Source organism: Lepidochelys olivacea (assembly GCF_965140295.1).
Source record: "Lepidochelys olivacea isolate rLepOli2 genome assembly, chromosome: 2".
Classification (NCBI taxonomy): domain Eukaryota; kingdom Metazoa; phylum Chordata; order Testudines; family Cheloniidae; genus Lepidochelys; species Lepidochelys olivacea.
The window spans coordinates 258,748,243-258,767,062 of NC_140412.1; the positions used below are offsets into that span (position 1 = coordinate 258,748,243).

Sequence of the window (18,820 nt, forward strand, 5' to 3'; positions counted from 1 at the left end):
ATCTGTATTATTTTAACACTAGGAGCCCCACGGGGTGAGGTTTACTTCACAGTCTCAGATTTGGTCTCACGGTGATGAGCCCAGCACAGACAGATACGACTCAGTGTGGTGGGACTTAGGCACTTTTTATCCAGAAACAACCAACGTGGAGGTGAAAAATCACCTTCCCTACTGAATGGTTTACAGCAGCTGCCAAGCTCCGGGTCATGGAAGAGCAGAGGAGGACCAGATAAAGTAGAAAAGCCTCAGTTCAATAAAGCTAGCGAAGGGTTTGATTCTGGAAATGCTAACTGAGAGAAGCAGAAGCTCCTGTTAAACAGCAAGTGAACCTTCCTGCCTCTGACTATGAATGTCATTGTTTACGTCAAACACGAAGGTCCCTGATACTACAAACATGACCAGGCATAACGCCTACTACCTCGAGTTTCCCACTGATTCTACCAGACTATGCCTGGCTGGCAGTGAGTGTTTACAGGATCAGCCCCTAAGACTAGCTACCTTGTCTAATCTTTCCCTCTCAGGGGCTTTTATAAGGGAACAACATTTTCTACACTATTATTTATCTTGTGGGGCCCCAAACAAGATCAGAGCCCTGTTGTGCCAGATGCTGTACAAACACAAAGTGAAGGACCATCCATGCTCTGAAGAGACAGCAATCTCATTAGACAAGACAGACAAGAGGGGAGAAAAGAAGTATCATCCCCCTGTTACAGAGGGGGAACTGAGATTCGGAGCGTAATTTTTCAGAAGTGCTGAACATTCACAGCTCCCATTGACTTCATCTGGAGCTGTGGGTACTCAGTCCTCCTGACAATCAGGCCCCTTGTGACTTGCCCGCGGTCATTCAGGGAGTCTGTGGTATCGTCACAAACTGAACCCAGCTCTCCTGAGTCCCAATCCAGTGCCTTATCCACAAGGCTACCCTCCCTCTCTCGTTACATTAGAAGATCTGAATTCTCATTGCAGGCATCAGAGCTATATCTCAGTTGATGGCAGCCTTACCTTTGCTCTGGGCAACATACCCTTTCCTTATCAAAATCTTTGAATCATATACTGAGAGTGCCCTAAAAAGAGTAGACTAAATTATATGATCTTTCTTTGAGCAAAGCTGCTATTGAACTCGAAGGGAGTTCTGTTCCTTTAAGGCCCATGCAAGATGGCCTGTTGTCAGCCACCTGCAAAGAGAATCACAAACCACTCCAATCACACGCTGAGTTCGGTCTTACCAGCAGGTACTCAAACCACTCTGCCCCCATCCTCCAGTCCAACCCCAGGTCCTTGGTGAGAAAGCTGGCAACATTCTGGCGCCCTCTGTTGGACATGAAGCCCGTCGCTGCTAGCTCTCTCATGTTGGCATCTACAAAAGGAACCCCCGTTCTTCCTTCTGCCAGGACAAGAGAAACAGAGCGGGGATGCAGGATCTTTACTCTTTCAATTGTAGTCAATCTGCAGCTGTGTATATATGGATATCTACTTGGATCAAGTGAGTAGGATCCAAATCCATGTGTAACATGAGGGATGGAACTCTCTCATATGGAACAGCCCCATAAAATTTAATAGAGATGATAACAGTAGGGTTCTATAAAAATTAAATAGGGCTCTGTAGAAAGGAGCCTTGGAATGGGAAGTCGTTATGATGGAGAAAGTGATGGATAGTCTTATACCAGGGTCAATCAGATCTTACAGCATATAGTCACCAGGTTTTGAATTTGGGTAAAATAAAGAGAAAACAATGAGACTGACCAAACACAGATGGTTCTTTTAAAGGTAACAGTATGAAGGGACATATAAGGTAGCTGGTTATATCTTTGAAAGCTAAATCAGGTGATATTAGTAGGAGAGATATATGGAAACTCTTTTATAGTAATGGATACGATTTCTTCTGCTTGTGTGGAAATGTGAATTTATTAGGTTAATGTTAAGAAGGACAAACATCGCTATAAGTTCATGAGTTCACAGATTTTAAGTCCTGAACGGATGACTGATCAATTTGAATGATTATATTTTCTATTCATGTACGGTAATGACAAAAAATAAAAAAAGTTTTAACTAAAAGAAATGAAAGGATCCTAAAGGCCTATAGAATTTAATGGCGGATTAGATCTATTTTATAGGTTTGTTCACTTTCATACAGAAATCTATAGCTGGCACAGTAGTATGTAATATTAAACTCTGCAGGAAGGATTAAAAACGTGGCGAGGTTATCGTTGTCTATGGAATTCTATAGGACTTTTCCATAAGGCAGAACTACAGCTCTGATAAGACAGGCCTCTGCCACTTGAGCTGAAGGAGAATCAATGAGTCATATCATCCCCCCACTCAGAGGTGATGGAAGTAAAGGAAATCCCGATACAACGACCCATAGTTAGCATCTTCTCTCTCAAGCCTACCGAACGTCCTCCCCACAGGCACCACGCCGCTGAGCATGGGTGATCAGGGAGGAAAGCAGCTCTGTGCAGCAGCATCCCCTGGCTGACTCTGGTTTTGTCCTGCTCCACACCTCTGAATGCTCTGAGAGGAGGATGCAAGCAGAGTGAGGAACCCAGGGATCAGCATGGGTACCCCAGCACACCATGAGGGGCTTCTGGGAGCTTTTCCCTCCCTTACACTCCCTGAGTCACAGTCAGCAGGTGCAGGCTGCCCTCTGGGCGAGGAAGCAGAGAGGACCATGGGGGCCTAAACATTTCCTCTCTGGTTCGACTATCTAACTAAAACGCATTGCATATATGTGTGCATGTACCTCCAAGGGCAGAACTTGGCCTTTAGCATCTAGTAACTTGGTCCTGCTCCTGGGAGGTGCTCAGCAGCTGCTAGCTATCCTCCACTCACACTGAAGTCAAGATAGGGCTCTTTATTGCTAAACAGAGTCTAAGTTTTGGAGCCTGATTCTGCTCTGCATTACACCAATGTAAATCTGGGCTGACTTTCCTCAAGACTGCGATCACAGTTTCAACTGACCTTTCCAAGCGTCCAATAGCTTGGGATCTTTCTTCCAAGGCACCTCTTTATCCTGCAGTCCTGTTGGGGAAATGAACGAAGTGTCAGGAACACCAGCACTGACATGCATAAGGACTAAACTAAGCCACAATGACAACATGAGATGCTGTAGTCACCACTATAGCTTGGGATCAGGCCAGCTCACCAGCTCTCCTGGTGATCTGCAGGGACCCATGGTGATTACACATTAGAGTCGAAAGCAAAATTCCTGTTATAAATACTTTCTGGGCCTGCTCCTGTTCCCTTGAAGCCAATGGGATCGTCGGCTAGGGGAGCAGGGTCAAGACCTAGATTATTTCAACTGAAAATTTTAAAGAATCAGATTCCCTTTATACTCCGTGCTTGGTTTGCTATTTGCTTTTCTCTCGGCACAGACAAAGAAAACCCACCAGTTAGCGCCGTTCTCTGCTTCTCTTGCCTGACTGGCCTGAGGCTGCAGTGCTGGGAGTGCACAGATGGCAAGGGAACTTTATGCCCAGGCTAATTCCTTTTGCTCATATTGATTTTTTTAAATCTCCCGACGCCATTCTGTAGACTTTGTAAAACCAATTCTTTACATTTAATAAAACCTAAATGTTGGGTTTAAACTAACTGGCAGAGTTGCAAGATGTTCAGGGCAGGAAACTCTCTCTATGTGTTTGTACAGCACCTAACACAATGGGATATCCATTTCAGTTTGGGCCTCTAGATGACAGAACAATAATAATGACCTCACTAAGTGGAAGACAAGGTCGGTTGCCTACGTAAGGCCCACGGTCCAAGCAATCGGATCATAAAACCGCTTTGATATCACCAAGACTATTAAATGGCAACGTGAATGGAAAATGAAATCAACACGCCTTCAAAGCATGCTACTTAAACTCACCTTTCAATAAGAAAATCCTTGTCCCGTACTTCAGGGCGACAAATCGGAAGTAATCCCTCCACAGGAGTTCGAATATGACCCTAAAACACATCAGCCATGTCTCCATTTTTGCCTTTGATCAATATAAATACTGGGTGAAATCCCGACCCCACTGAAATCAATGGGGACTTTGCCACTGACTTCAAACGAGCCAGGATTTCACCTGCTGTTTACCTAATGGAGTCACTAATGACATCCCGTGTTTTATTTAAGTCAGACCACTTTGCAAACATGGTCATGTTAACAGAGGCAAAAAATCTATCGGCCTGACTTTTATCATGAGGATTAAAATAGAAAAAGACCTCACAGAGTGCAGTTTGCAGATCCCTGTCCAAACCCCACTCCAAGGCTTGAACAGCACCACTTCCAATCTGCTCTCCACTGGGGTTCAATTCTTCACTTCTGGGAGGTACTGAAGCCCTGACTTGGCAAAGCACATGCATATTCTTAAGCACAGATTTCAACAAGAGTTGAAGGCACTCAGCACCTTTCAGGAGTGATCACTAACTAGCAGGATCAAGTCTTTGGTGCTCACAGTTGCCTGACATGTAAGGTCAGCTGCTAGCCATGCACAAATGGCTGGTTTTATAGGCCATGGCTCCTGGACGCTGAGACCAGCATCAACCCCTGGCTGGTCACGAATGTTCTGCTCATCTGATGTTTCTGCTCACAAGATCACTCTGGAAGTCTGGCTTAGGTTATAGGCCAGGACACAGTGCCAAATGTTTTAAAAAAAAATCACAAAAATAGAAAAAAGATTTTTTTAAAACATCCACAATATTTTTTTTCCAGTCTTCTCAACCACATCTAGTGTTAGGCCCGGATCCTGCAAACACACGTGAGTATACTTAACTTTACAACTGTTAGTAATGCCACTGAAATCCATGGGACTACTCCTGGTGTAATAGCTAAGCAGAGGCATAAGTGTTTGCAGGATCGAAGCCACAGACTGCATGTTAAGGCTCTCAGAAACTTGGGTGATAGGTCTGATAAAGCAGGCAGAACAGACAGATTTTATTTTATCATATTTCAAATATGGGGTCAAATCCTGCCCAGGTTACTGTCATGAGAAATCTCATTTGCTCCAGAATGATCTTGTTCGTTAATCATTATTTGGTCTTACTTCTCTCATTATTTGTACAGCATCTTTGGGAATGATGAAATAATCACTTTATAATTATTACTTCTTATTAGTAAACATTATTTCTAGTATAGTGTGAGTACCTCATTATTTCCTCGTAATAATAATAATTGCTGATCATTTCTACTTACAAGACACCCAATGCCTCTCGGTACCCAGTGCAATCTAACAAAGCCAACTAACCAATATTAGAAACAGAAGCTCAAATGAGGCCCAGCAGCAGTCAGAAGACAGGCGCAGGAAACACTAATGTTAATCAAAAACAGTAGTCCTGACTCCTGAATCATTTCCTCTTATAGTCCCGTCTACAAACTAGATGCAAGTGTACATTTCAAAGAAAGAAAGCCTTGTTGATCTGGTTGTGTCCTACCAGTATGTGCTCTGATTTGCAGTTCTCTCTTTTTCATACTTCCGGATCTGCTCATAAATATATCGGGGTGAAATACAGCCTAACGCCAGCCTATAAACACAAGGAAAACGTGTAAAAAGCCAGAACATTATAAGGGAATGAGATCTTTAAGTACACACAAAGAGAAAGGAAGGATTGCCTTGTGGTTAAGATGCTGGATTAGAACTCAGAACACCTTTGTTAAATTCCCATTTCTGCCACTGACTCTCTGAATGACCTTGGTCAAGTCATGCAATCTCTCTTTGACTCAGCTTCACAGTGGGTGTGATAATCCCTCCCTCACAGGGAGAAACTCATTCATCTCTATGTTCTACAGTGATGGGAGTCATCAAGTACCTAAATAGATAACTTTAGATAGGTAAATTTGAAAATTTTGCCCTAGGTGACTTGCCCAAATTATTCAGTGGTTTAGTGATTTAACTAGTGAAACAGTGACGGAACCCAGAACGTCAAATTCCCAGTCCTCTGTTCTAGCCATTGGTAAACCCTCCTTTGAATACAAGTCTATCTATGGTACTTATATGGCCACGCTGATTCTGGATACAACAGTGAAAACAGCAGGGATTTGAGAAGTGCTTTTAACCTTGATTTTATATGAATGTTATTCGAATGCATCTTGACTGGGCAGTCATTCCGGGCATTTTCCACCGAGCTAGTGGAAATGTTTAACAAGTTGATGAATTTTGAAAAAATATGGAGAAATTTTCCAAAAAGTTTTCCCAAGTTTTTGACCAGCTCAGTATTTCTATCTGAGAAGTCAATTGGCAGCTGCAGGAAAATGTGACTGGCTGGAATTCTATTTGACCATTATTACTTTATCCTCCAAACACCATTCCACGGCTCTTACATACACAGAGATGTGACTGATGGTTCTCTGGAGCACACAGTTTTGTGTGAACACCTTGGCACATGGACCATCCTTATTCCATTTGGAAAGCGCTTAGCTCATTGTGGACTCTATCAAAAATAAATGAGAATTCATGCGAACAACATCCTGTTACAAAGCAGTGGCCCATTAAAGAGCCACTAGGTGGCACCAGTCTCCACAGACAGAATATAGATCCCAATTTGAAAAGGAGAAATACCAGATTGGAATAACTTCCATTGTTATGCGCAGTGAGGTTATAGCTCGTTTGGTCCCAGGATATTAGAGAGAGTAAGCTTGAAAGCTTGTTTCTTTCACCAACAGAAGTTGGTCCAATGAAAATCATTACCTCTCCCACCTTGCCTCTCTAGATTTTAATAAAACACAAGAACGTTCCTAGTGCGCTGTAGCCCACAAAAGCTTAAATTTGTTAGTCTCTAAGGTGCCACAAGTCCTCCTTTTCTTTTTCCTAGAAAAAAAATGCTCTGATTGCAGTTCAGTCAGGGAAATGGGAGTCTTTAATACAGTGTGATCCTGTACCCGACTGGTTGCTCACTGATCAAATACTTAACATGCCCCCCTCAAAGCCCCGTAAACATTAGGGCAAATTTGGCTCTGTTACGCTAGTGTAAATCTGGAGCTAACTTAGTACCTCCCAGGATTGGGCTTATGGCCCCTACATAAAAAAGTACCATGTCTTTAAAAAAAACCAAAAAACCACAGATCAGATACTCTAATGTCCGCTGGTTGCTTTGCACCACTCCTGCAGTGCAGAGTGGCCATAAACCCAGCAGATCCAGCCAGTTGAAGATGACCTCTGCCGGGCTTCCATGCCACTGCTTGATCCCAGCTTTCAGTGCAGCGGGCCCTGCCCCGGCATTTCCATGCTTCAGCAAGTCCCTGCTGTACCAACAGTCCCTTGGGGGCTGTCAGCAACTGGCATACTCTGATGCAGCCCTGAGGCTATTCAGCTTTGCCCTGGGACACAGAGCCCGCCATAAAGACATGATCAGGGACAGGGGATAAAGGCATTTTACAGCTGCCTTTGCATCCCACCCTCAATAAGCTGTGCCAAGGACATCTCAAACACAGCCACAGATCTAAGCTAACAGAACTTGATGTTTCAACAGCCAAATGAAATCAAGGAAGAATAGTTACCATGGTGCAAACTTGGTTGAATAATCTATTCCTATCAGTCCATTTCGAGTCTCCTTGTAAGATGCCACTAGGTTCTATCCAAGCAATAAAAAAGAAAAAATTAAAACCATTATATGGGCAGCCTGCAACTTATGCTTTCCTGGATGTTTGAGATGGATATTTGTGCAGGGCAGTGCTCCATCCAGTGACTGTCTAGCAGCATTATTCTGCTGTGAAATTATTTCCTCTGATGCACAATATTTAATGGCCCCAGAAGTTTTTATTACAGCTCCTGGATTATGTGTAATAAATTCTACTTCCTGCTTTACTTTGTAGTAGACTTTTACAAGCACAATGGAATATGGTCTAACTGATCCCTACTGGTAGTGATCAATCAATGAATCTGAATCAAGGATTAATTTCCAAAAGCCAGTTCCTGCGATAGCTGATGGGCTGGCCCCTTGATCATTTGGATTTGAGGATCAGACTGGAAGCAATTTATTTTGATTTTTGACTGCCCCGTGGCTGCTGGTAAAGGGTCACATTCTGATCTCCATTACACCCATGCCACCCAGATTTGCACTTCTAGGGCTAGATTCTCTGGTTCCACATCATCAGGTGCAAGGGATCCTGATTTTCTGCCTGGTCCCCAGTTCTCGTGCATGTTACAGCAGCCTATGGGCTGCTCTAACTTGTGCTGGGCTAACACCAGCTACACAAAGGCAGAGTGCATCACGCTCCAGCCACTTCTCCCAACCTGACATGCTCTCTGTGCTGGAGGCTGATGGGGTACAAGGGTCAGCTGTGACAGCTCTACACTATCTGGGAACCCAGCCTGAGTAAGGAGGACACCTAAGGGTTGATCCACAATAAGTAGCACCACCATGATTGTATGAGTGTGAAAAAGACTGAGATTGAGCTAATCTTCTCCGACCTGCACAGGAAACATTAACAGGCTTGCCTATTATTTGTCTCAGAAACACAGCAGCCGCCATCCTGACCAACCCCAGGTTCCTGCTGAGGTGAAAGCACAAACCCCTCCAGCTTGAGCTAAAGACCTAGGTTCCCAAGACAAGAGCTGTAACAGACCTATATCCCTGTGAACTGGGCACAGAGACTGACATCTAACCCACACTCAGCAGTGGGTTAGATAAACATATTCTGTTTTCTTTACCAACTAATCTGTGCTGGGGCCTGGTGCACAGTAGACTGCACAGGAAAATCACCTTGCACCGATGTCATGGAGTACACAGGGCCTTAGTCTAAATCTAGGTAGTGAGGCCTAGTGGATAGGGCACTTTTCTCTTCCTGGCTCTGACCTGCTGGGTGACTTCAGGCAAGTCACTGTTTGTCTCCGTGCCTCAGTTTCCTCATCATCATGGAGATGACGATGCTGACCTTCTTTGTAAAGCCTTTTGAGACCTATGGAGGAAGAGTGCCTCACAGGCGCTAAGGAAATCCTAGTGGGAGTTGAAACTGCTGCCGTCCCCGCCAGAGTGTCAATGTGACAGGAGGAGGTGGGGGAGGACACTGGCAAGAAAATGCACACACTTACCGTATCCCAGAAATAATGCTGCAGCCTCATTAAGGCCTGGGTCTCTCCTCCGCTGCAGGGGAAGGCTGTTCGCGGATCCGTCAGGGGATCTGCAGTGGAAAGCACCAGCTTGTCAGCATGAGAACGAGCTCAAAGGTAGGGAGCTCAAAACCCACGGGAGAGTTGCCTTCGGGGCTGCGGGTTTGATTCTTGCCGCGTCAATATGGAAACATTGGTCTCTGTGACAAGTGCATGGGAGCTCTCCTCTATGTAACCCCTTTAAGCAGCAGAGCCACATATGAGGGCTCCGAGTCTCCTAGCACTGGAAGGTGCTCTGTTCCAGGCGGCAGGGACCTATCCTTTTAGAACATGCAAGTCCCACGATCAATGCTCATTGATGGCCCATCCGTGGGGGAGGATGTCACTACACATCCCGAGACGCTGGCAGATGTGACAGTGCTTTGTCCTTCTATCCTGCCACCCAGGGGTCTCCAAGCACTTACCACTGGGAGTGCGAGTTCCATTTCAGCAGCTCATCATACACAGCTTTCCAGGGATTAATGTGAAAGTTCTCTAGCTTATGGCACAGCCATTCTCAGTAATGATGTTAGGTGGGGCTAGTCTCTGCTCTCAGCCAACACACATTCTGCTCCGCGTTCCGATAGATTGCTTTGTGTGTGTATAGGGGAAAGCTAATCAACATTAAGATCTTTCCTTTCAAAACTGAAGTTAATTTCTAAAGTATTTCGTTTTGGGTTCACTGTTTGAAATTGTTGGGCAAATCTGTACATTAATGCATAAGTAGCCAAACCATTTGAAGCTTTTTCCAATTACTTAGATTGTAAATTCCTTCAAGTAGGGACCATCTATTTGTTCTGTGTTTGTACAGTGCCTAGCACAATGGGGTCCTGGTTCTTGCCTAGGGCCCCTAAGTCCACAATACTACTAATATTACTACTAATAAAGTTAATAAATTTAGCTTCAAAACTCTTTACAATTATTCCCTTTTAAAAATAAGTAGACAGAGGCAGAGCCACATGTAGCCCACATTTTCAAGAGTGGTCACGAGTTTGGGATGCTTCCATTTTTGGGTGTCCCCCATGCAACTCCTTGGGATCCGATTAGCAGAGTCGCCGAGCACCCGCAACTCCACCTGAATTCAATGGGAGCACCCGAACTGGTTTGTGTCAAGGTTTTCCTACCCTTCTGTCCAAACTCCTCAGGCACGGGGATGCATCCGTCTTCTACCCCTGGGGCCAGAGGCTTTAGCTGATCTGCCATCTGCACAGTGGGACGGACTTTGGCCTGAGCCTCCACTGCTTTTCGGAACTGGGTATAGACATCAGGCAACCTGCGTGGATTACAGCAGTTAGGACTGCACAGGGAACAGGCCCTCACAACTTTCCCCACACAACAATACGCTACCACAGCGCAGTAAGTCTTTGAAGGGGTAGGGTTAATATTTTAACTGTGAGCTCGTGACCTTAGGAACCCCTCAATGCCTAGTTGTAAAGGGTCCAAAGTTCTGTAGCAACTCCGATCGGGCCTGACAAACTCACTACACCAAACACATTGCTGTCACCGTATTTATCTATGTAGAATGCTGTGTGAGGTATCAAATGAAAGCTTCTGATACACTGGTCATTAATATCATTGTGAATGGTATGTACAAACACTGTAGGAGGAATTATGGATACTTACTGATATTATGCTATCAAGTCTGCAACCAAACCAAGGGAGAAACTGGTTTCTTCCCGACAGGAGGAAAGGTAGTTATCCCACCATCCCTAATGTACATTAAGGAAGCCCCATTTGGGCTGAGGGCCAATCTCTGTCACCAGAAAAGCAGCTCGGGGGGATACCTTTGGCAGATGTAGTAAAATGGGGGGCGGATGAAATTATCTGGATTTCCTCGGTTCCTCAGCACAGGGGTGTGGGAGGGAAGAAACCCTCAGTGCTGGGCTCAGAGAGCAGGTCTGAAAGAAGCCAGGGCCAGCACTGCCAATGCAGAGTCAGTCTGCTCCTATCTAGCCACTACACTAAATGCAGGGGGCTACTCTGAGCACAGATGGCACTTGCCCCGCTGCCTCATGACCCAGCTGTGAGCAACGGCTCAGCCCTGCCCTGCAGGCACTGCAGTAACCCAGCTGTGTGGGCACCAGGCAGCATGGGACAAACAAAGAAGCAACAGGAGCAAACTGTGCCCTGGGAGGAGGCGAAAACAAATAAATGCCCTCCCATCACTGGTGCACATAGGCCAACAGGCCCCTCCCCTCCTGGTACAGAGGGGCCAACAGGTCCCTCCCCAGAGGTGCTGGTGGGCCAACAGGCCCCGCCCCTGCCCATTGGTGCAGGTGGGCCAACAGGCCCTTCCCCTGCCCCTTCCCTCCTATGTGGTGCAGGTAAGCTAAACAGCCCCCACACACACCCCCTGGTGCATATGAGCCAAGAGGCCCCTGGGGCAAAGCCTCAGCTGGTGTACATTGTTGTCATAAATCCATTAAAGCCAACAGAGCTATGACAATTTATACTGAGGATCCGTCCCCTGAGCTGGCAGTGAACGCAGTGGCAGAGGGAAGAATGGGCAGCATCCCCACGCACAGAGTGAAGGCAGAGATCAGCCTACCTGGAAATGTGGCTGAACGGCAGGTCGTCCCGGTGATAGAGAGTGGATGCCCAGAAGGTCTGGATCTTCACCCCATGCTGAGCGCACACCCGCTGCAGCGCCTTCTCTACGTCCAGCTCCTCTTTCGTCACCTAGCACCAATGGGGACAAAAGCAGAGAGACGCTCTTCTGTCTGCGCACCCAACGTGCAGCTGAGAGCATCTGGGGTGCCTCATGCACACTGACCTCCCACTCCTATGTCCTCCCCTTTGCCAGATTTGGCTTTGGCCTCAATCCCTCGCACCCCTCCCTTTAAGAGATGAGCACAAGCAAAATGCCAACAATTCCTAGACATTATATCCTGGGTTTCATTTATTAGATCAACACACATCAGCTGTACCCAGCTGCCCCTCGACCTGTCTGCTATTACAGCCTGATCCCGCACTCATGGTAGCCAATGAGAGTCCTGCCATTGACTACACACGCCTTGCATCAAGCTCTTAGTTGACCAATTTCTTGTAGGCATCATAAAAGAGTTGGTTGTTGGGAAGGAATTTGAAGGAGAAGAGGAATAGCTCAAGGAGGGTGATTCATGTGCAGAAGGCAATGTGGCAGAAGGCATAAAGGACTGGGTCCATGGCCCACTGATATCCAGGGGCATCTTGCCACTCACTGCAGTGGGCTGTGCATCACGCCCAGACAGAGTTGCAGGATGGATGGTCGAGACAGGTGCCATTGGCGGAGCCAGGAGTCGATGTGACAAGATGGGGTAAGTAGGGAGGGGCACAGCTGTGATGGACCTTAAACGCGGATTAAACTGCTTGTGCTGGGTGGATTAATGGATTTTTAAATCCAGATCAAGGCAAAGGGATGAAGTTCTGGCCTTTCCAAGGGCTGTGGCTAGGGTTGCCAACTCTGACTGAAACTATTCCGGGAGATTTTTTTCCCCAGCATGACATGGTGTCATTTCCTTAAAATATCCTATTAAAATCTCCCGGATTGCTTTCAACAATCCCCGGGAGATCGATGCTGATTCCAGGAGACTACAGGCCACTCCTGGAGGGTTGGCAACCCTAGCTGTGGCTGTGATTCAGATTGGTGGCTAGGGACATTGCAAGTTTCCAATAGCCACTCACAATTAGCTCGCTGAGAATATGCTGACACAGCCCCCATCACTGCCCCAAACCATACACCTGGCTCCCTCCTCAGTCCTGTTCTGGCCTCTGACATGCAGTTGGGCAGTTCCGATTCCATCCAGAAGAAGGTAGTGGTGGCCCCTACGAGCCAGCCAGTTCATCATCATGACACTTCCACTTCTCTGACTGCAGGAAAATAGCCTGCTTCTCCCTCCTTGCCCCTGCAGCTGCTATATCAGAGCAGTCAATTCCCTAATTTCCTGGTGAGCTCCTCCTCCAGATCTGCTGTGCAGAAATCGGTGGATCTCCACTTCTGCCAACAGATCGACGTCCCACCAACAGGACAAGTCTATCCTCTTTTGCTTCCTCACCGTTCTCCATCTAAATGCAGGGGCGCCCTCCCTGCCTCCACTTCCCTATACACAGGTAGGCTGGGCTCTTTGCTGGTGCCCCCTTCCTCCCACTGTACTCTGCCTGCTGCTGGCTCCCAGTCTGAGCAAGGAGCCAGGGCGTGGCAGTGTATGCCCATCATTTCTGCAGTTCGAGAGGCACACAGCAGTTTCCAGTTGGAGGGAGAATATTGCTCCACCCTTGAGTCTCAGCCCTCCAGCATCCAGAAACTGCTTTCCTCCAAAGCACAGCGCCCCCGAGTGGCCACTCACAACCAGCAACCTGTACCCTGTACCCACAATTGATTCCCATCAGCCACTCGGACCTAAGACCTCCCTTGGAATTAGCCAGCTCCAAGGGGTTAAGACATGACAGTAGCAGAGAACATAAAGGACTCTGAATTCACAGGCCAGGCAAGTCCAATACTGCCCTGCACTAAATGTTCTTGCCAACTTTATGCTGAGCCAACATGGTTCAAACCTTTCCTTTACCTCTTCATGGAAAGCCACGGCAGCAACGGTGCCCAGCTGCGTAATAAGATCATGAACCACATCTTCCGGATTCCCTTTCCTTACCACCAAATTACTGCGGACACAAAAAGTTGGAAGGAATTAGGCTTTATGCTATTATTTATTATTATTCTTTGTATGACCGTGGCACCTAGGAGCCCCAGTCGTGGACCAGGACCCACAGTGCTAGCACAGAACAAAAAGATGGTCCTGCCCCAAAGAGCCTGCAGAGTAAGTATGAGACAAGAGACACCAGCTGGATACAGCCAGAGAGAGGCAGGGGCATTAAAAAAAGAGACAATACTTATTATTGCCTCTCTTGTCCTTTCTTCTCCTTTCCCCCATTTTCATCTGCACATGGACCTCACTGTTTATGACCTGTTGAATGCAGACTGTTTGGGACAGGGGCGGTGTCTGCACTTGTGTTCGTGAGGCACCTATCATGCCTTTGCGTGCGTGGGAGAAAAGATTAATTTATTAACATCAAGCAAAGCAGTGCAGTGACTCTGGGTAGCTCTGCAATAGTTAAAGCCACACTGTCAGGACATAAGAACTTAAGAACAGCCACACTAGGTCAGACCAAAGGTCCATTTAGCCCAGTATCCTGTCTTCCGACAGCGGCCAGTGCCAGGTGCTTCAGAGGGAATGAACAGAACAAGCAATCATCGAGTTTAAATCACCAATTTAAACTCAATACTTAGGACAATTTAAACTCAATGCTTAGCTTATGCAAAAACACTGCTTCAAGAAAGGGCTTGGCTGGGTTTAGGTGGGGGACGTAGAGAGACATGCTGTGGAAACGGTTGTTCCCCTCTACATGCTCACAATGGATGTGAAAGGAGAGTTATGCATGGAGGAGCACCACTATGCATGGATCTAAAGTGAGGGAGAGTTACGATCTGGTCCGTTAATACTACGGCATTGAAAGGACATGCCAAATATTAACAGATGGAGTATAGATCTGAATGATCTTAAAAATCAGAGGTCTTTGCCATTTGCGCTAAAGAAGAATCTCTTATCTGCAGAGATGTTAGGTCTTATATGTGGCCTTTGTGAGTCAGTCGCAAGGCATCACATGTGTTTGAGCAGTTCTGATTCTCTCCAGTACAGGCCAGTGGCACATACTGGCCTGTTCATTACCTTTGTTAGGGATTCAGATTGGTCCTCCTAAACGAGCATAACCCCTTTCATGGACCATAGTGTATTGCAGACCTAAAGGTATTCTTCAGGTGTTGTGATCCACAACCTGTCACCACTGCACCCCCTCAGGAGAGGGGCAAGCCAGCTGCTGCATATTCTGCTACCCAAGGATTAACGTTATCTTGCTGTGATAATAATAAAATGAAGAAAAAGGTGCTTGGAAAATTTTAGATTCTAATAACTTTCCCTGACCAGCATGGACAAGATGATTTTCCTGAGGACTGTATTATCAGTGGTATAACACTGAGCTATGGGCTACACAGAAAGCCACGGCCCCTGTTGGTCTGAGAAAACATCTTTCATACATCAAGGGGGCTCAAGCTAACCACTAGATGAAACTCCCTAGGGATAGGAAGGATGGTCCAGTGGTTGGAGCACTGGCTTGACACTAGGGAGACCAGTGTGCAACTCCCTCCTCTACCACAGATTTTCTATTACTTAGCCATTCTGTGCTTCAGTTTCTATCTGTAAAATGGGGATAAAAGTACTTCCCTACCACACAAGGATGTTGTGAGAATAAATACTTTATATAATGTGAGGTGCTCAGATGTTATGGTAATGGAGGCCATACAAGAACCTTAGATAGACAGATATCCCATAATTGCTGACCATGGGGTTTCTTGCATAATCTTCTGAAACATCTGGTGCTGGCTGCTGCCAGAGACAGGCTATTGGGCTAGCATGGGAATTCCTGTGTTTTTATGGTACTAGCAACAGGTGCTCAAACGTGCTTGTCACCAGCATTGTCTGTCCTATGGAGCAAGCAAGTCTTAAGGAAGAGGAGGTGGGAGAACAAAGTGGGTTAAATAATAAAACAGACTCATGTTTAGGACAAACCCCCCTGTACCTTCCTTTTTTCTTGAGTGTTTGCCTTAGATCCTTCACGCTTTCCAGTAAAAATTTGAGTCGATGCGGCCCAGTCTTTGGGAAACCATAGTAATAGGTTCTTAGGTACTGTCTTGGATCAAAGCAGTAGAGAGGAATGATATAGTCTGCGTTATTCTGAGCCCAGTGTAGTACCTGGAAATACAGAGAGGAGCAGTTAAAGATGTCAGTGCTCCAGGTGTTTTCTTTCTGTACAGCAATTCATAGCACCATTTCAATTTTCCTTTATTCAGACTCATCATGAAAAAGGAAGACATGCAACTGGATATTGTACTATAGCTTTATTATATTATAGGGTCTCTCCCTTGCAGGGCCTGATCCTGCACAGACTTTGTAGGCAAAACTCCCATTGACTTAAGAGAGACCAGGATCAGAGCCCCAGCGTGTCTATCACCTTGGTATCCAGATGCCAGTTATAAAAATTAGACTTCCTCAAAGGGGCTTATACAGCACCAAGGTGAAAGGTAGGTACGTCCATGCCGATTGAGTCAGTAATCACATCCCCACAGAAGTGCCTCAAGGCTAACCGGGGAATGCTGCTGCTCTTACAGCTGTCCCCTCCAACCTCCCCCTTCCCATGCACAGAGCCGGAACCCTTCATCGCAGTTACCACAGGGCATGGGGGCACTGAGGCAGTGACGGGGCACTCTCCCATGCCATCCCCACTCTTCCCCTAGGCTGGGATCTGCTGGACTCTCAGACCCTCTGCTGGCAGGAGGAGAGATTAAAATGTGGCCCTAGTTTAACGGACTAAAATGTGTGGGCAGCGTCCACAATAAGGGTCAGCGTACAGGGCATGAAAGACCCCATGGCAGTATCTGTAATGGGGTGGTGCTATCCCCAGAGTTCTGGTCAAATTCCAACCTCGGTAATTGCCGCTGGCCTCCCTAAATCTCCCTCTAGTCATGCAGGACACTGGTAGCGTTGCTATGTGCTGCTCAGAGCTCTGCCTTCCACTGCCAAAGATCCCTATAGGTCCCACCCCTACCTCCCAGGGACGATCAGGGTGACCAGATAGTAAGTGTGAAAAATCGGGACGGGGGGATGGGTAATTGGCACCTATATGAGAAAAAGCCCCAAATACCGGGACTGTCCCTGTAAAACTGGGACATCTGGTCACCCTCGGGATGACAGGTTTCAGAGTGGCAGCCGTGTTAGTCTGTATTGGCGAAAAGAAAAGGAGGACTTCTGGCACCCTAGAGACGAACCAATTTATTTGAGCATGAGCTTTCCTGAGCTACAGCTCACTTCCTCGGCTGCATCCCCTGGGGTTAGCAGGCCAGTGCTCAAACCACTGAGCTATCCCGCCCGCCCGCCATCATTCCGGGACACCAGCGAGCCCCTTTCCCCAACCAAAATGGCCCTGCCACCCGCCTCGCTTCCCCCTCTCCAGACCCAGCCGCCGGCTCTGCCCTTGCGGCCCCAGCTCAGGCTAGGGTCCCCCAGCCCGCTCAGGGCCCGGGCTCGGCCCCGCAAGCCCCGGCTCTCAGCAGCGGCCCCGGGGGCGGAGCTCAGAAGCGCCCGGGTTACATAAAGCCACGTGCGGGGCAGCCGGGACAACAACTCCGCAGCGGCCTGGGGCCGGGCTCCCGGCGGGGGCGCGGGGCTCGGCGCCCGGGGACGGCCCGGCCCAGCCCGTGCCCCTGACAGCGCCCGGCGCTCCGCGGGCGGCAGCCGCGCCCCGCGCCCCCAGCCCGGCCCGCGCCGCCGCCTGCCCCCACCTGGCTGTCGTGGTAGCGCAGGTCGTGGCGCAGCAGGCAGATCACCGTCCTCGGCCCGGCCCCCGACATGCCGCGGGCAGCCCCCCGCCGCGGCCCGGCTGGGAGGAGCAGGAGGAGCCGCTCCGCCTCCCGCAGCCCCGGCCCGGCCCCCTGCCGCCGCCGTGCTACGCCCAGCCCCGGCCCCGCTGCAGCGACCGGGCAGGGCGACAAAGGCGGGGCCCCGCCCGGCTGCTCAGCGTTCCGTGCCGGCGTCCGGGGCCTGGTTGCCAGCCGGCGTGAAGGTGGGGCCACCTAAAGGCAGATTTAGACACTCTGAGCCCCCTTTTTGGCCTGCAACTACCCCTGTCCCCACAACACTGAAGGTCCACGCAGCAGGGCTGCAGTGTGTCTCTGTCTAAGGGTGATTGGGGTATCTTAAATGTTAACAAACACCACCCCACAAACAAATCGGTCAACTCAAACCAATAGCCCTAGCTGAGATTTCCCCCTGAAAAAGAAGAGCCAGAAATGCCATGAAGTCCACTAGGGGATTTGCTCCTGCTGAGAATTTGGGCAGCGGCATGAAACCTTCAGAGATGGAGAGGGAAATTGTTACCAAAGTGTTCTCTGTCCATGCTGACAGCCTGGAAAATAGACCCAAACTATGTCTACACCGGCACTTCTGTCGGTATAACTTATGTCCCTCAGGGGTGTGAAAAAACACCCTTCTGAGTGACATAAATTACACCGACAGAAGTGCCGGTGTGGACAGCGCTATGTCGGCGGGAGACGCTCTCCCGCTGTTAAGGCTGATTCCCTCCTCTGGCACATTGAGTGCAGAAGGTGGGTGCCCACAAGGACTTTAAAAATTAATACTTACCACTCCAGGCTTTTGTGATGCAGTAGGAAGCAGGGCGGATTGACCTGGGACTGTCGCAGGGGAGTTTTATTGGGACTGTTTGCATATGGGGATGGGGTAGCAGGGGGTGACTTTACTTGAGGGACGATACCTGAGCCTGTAACCTGAGCCAGGAGGGGGTTGGGGCCAGGTGACACCTTTGCCCGGGGAAACTGGACAAAGGCTGGAGGAGGAGCCGGGGGGAGGCTGGGTGAGACTGCTGGAGGCGGTTTCAGTTTGGAGCGGTCTGGGGAATCAGAGGGAGCCCCAGGGCTGGGATCTAAGCTTCCTGCGCCCCCCAGAGGTACCCGACTGAGGGGTCCTGTTTGTACCTACAAGCTCTGTTTGGGACTGTGTTCCTGTCGTCTAATAAACCTTCCATTTTACAGGCTGGCTGTAAGTCATGGAGAATCGCAGGAAGAGGGGGGTGCAGGGCCCTGACTCCACCACACTCCATGACAGCTTGTATTAAACTCCCGAGGTTACAGCTTTTCTCTGACCTTGGATTGG

The 18,820-nt window shown here is 48.2% G+C and overlaps 1 protein-coding gene across 2 annotated transcripts in view; it reads right to left on the reverse strand.

Annotated features, from left to right (window-relative positions):
• Positions 1 to 17,578, reverse strand: part of LOC311516420 (cryptochrome DASH-like) — a 30,057-nt gene extending 12,479 nt beyond the window's left edge. For both annotated transcript variants that reach the window (XM_084620460.1, XM_084620459.1), the window contains exons 1-11: positions 17,434 to 17,578; positions 15,675 to 15,847; positions 13,610 to 13,703; positions 11,614 to 11,744; positions 10,190 to 10,338; positions 9,009 to 9,097; positions 7,475 to 7,548; positions 5,413 to 5,502; positions 3,863 to 3,942; positions 2,959 to 3,018; positions 1,227 to 1,384 (exon numbers count right to left, since the gene is read on the reverse strand). In XM_084620460.1, coding sequence (XP_084476586.1) covers positions 1,227 to 1,384; positions 2,959 to 3,018; positions 3,863 to 3,942; positions 5,413 to 5,502; positions 7,475 to 7,548; positions 9,009 to 9,097; positions 10,190 to 10,338; positions 11,614 to 11,744; positions 13,610 to 13,703; positions 15,675 to 15,847; positions 17,434 to 17,502 — 1,167 coding nt within the window. In that variant the 5' untranslated portion in view covers positions 17,503 to 17,578. The remainder of the gene's footprint in view (positions 1 to 1,226; positions 1,385 to 2,958; positions 3,019 to 3,862; positions 3,943 to 5,412; positions 5,503 to 7,474; positions 7,549 to 9,008; positions 9,098 to 10,189; positions 10,339 to 11,613; positions 11,745 to 13,609; positions 13,704 to 15,674; positions 15,848 to 17,433) is intronic.
• Positions 17,579 to 18,820: the final 1,242 nt, after the last annotated feature.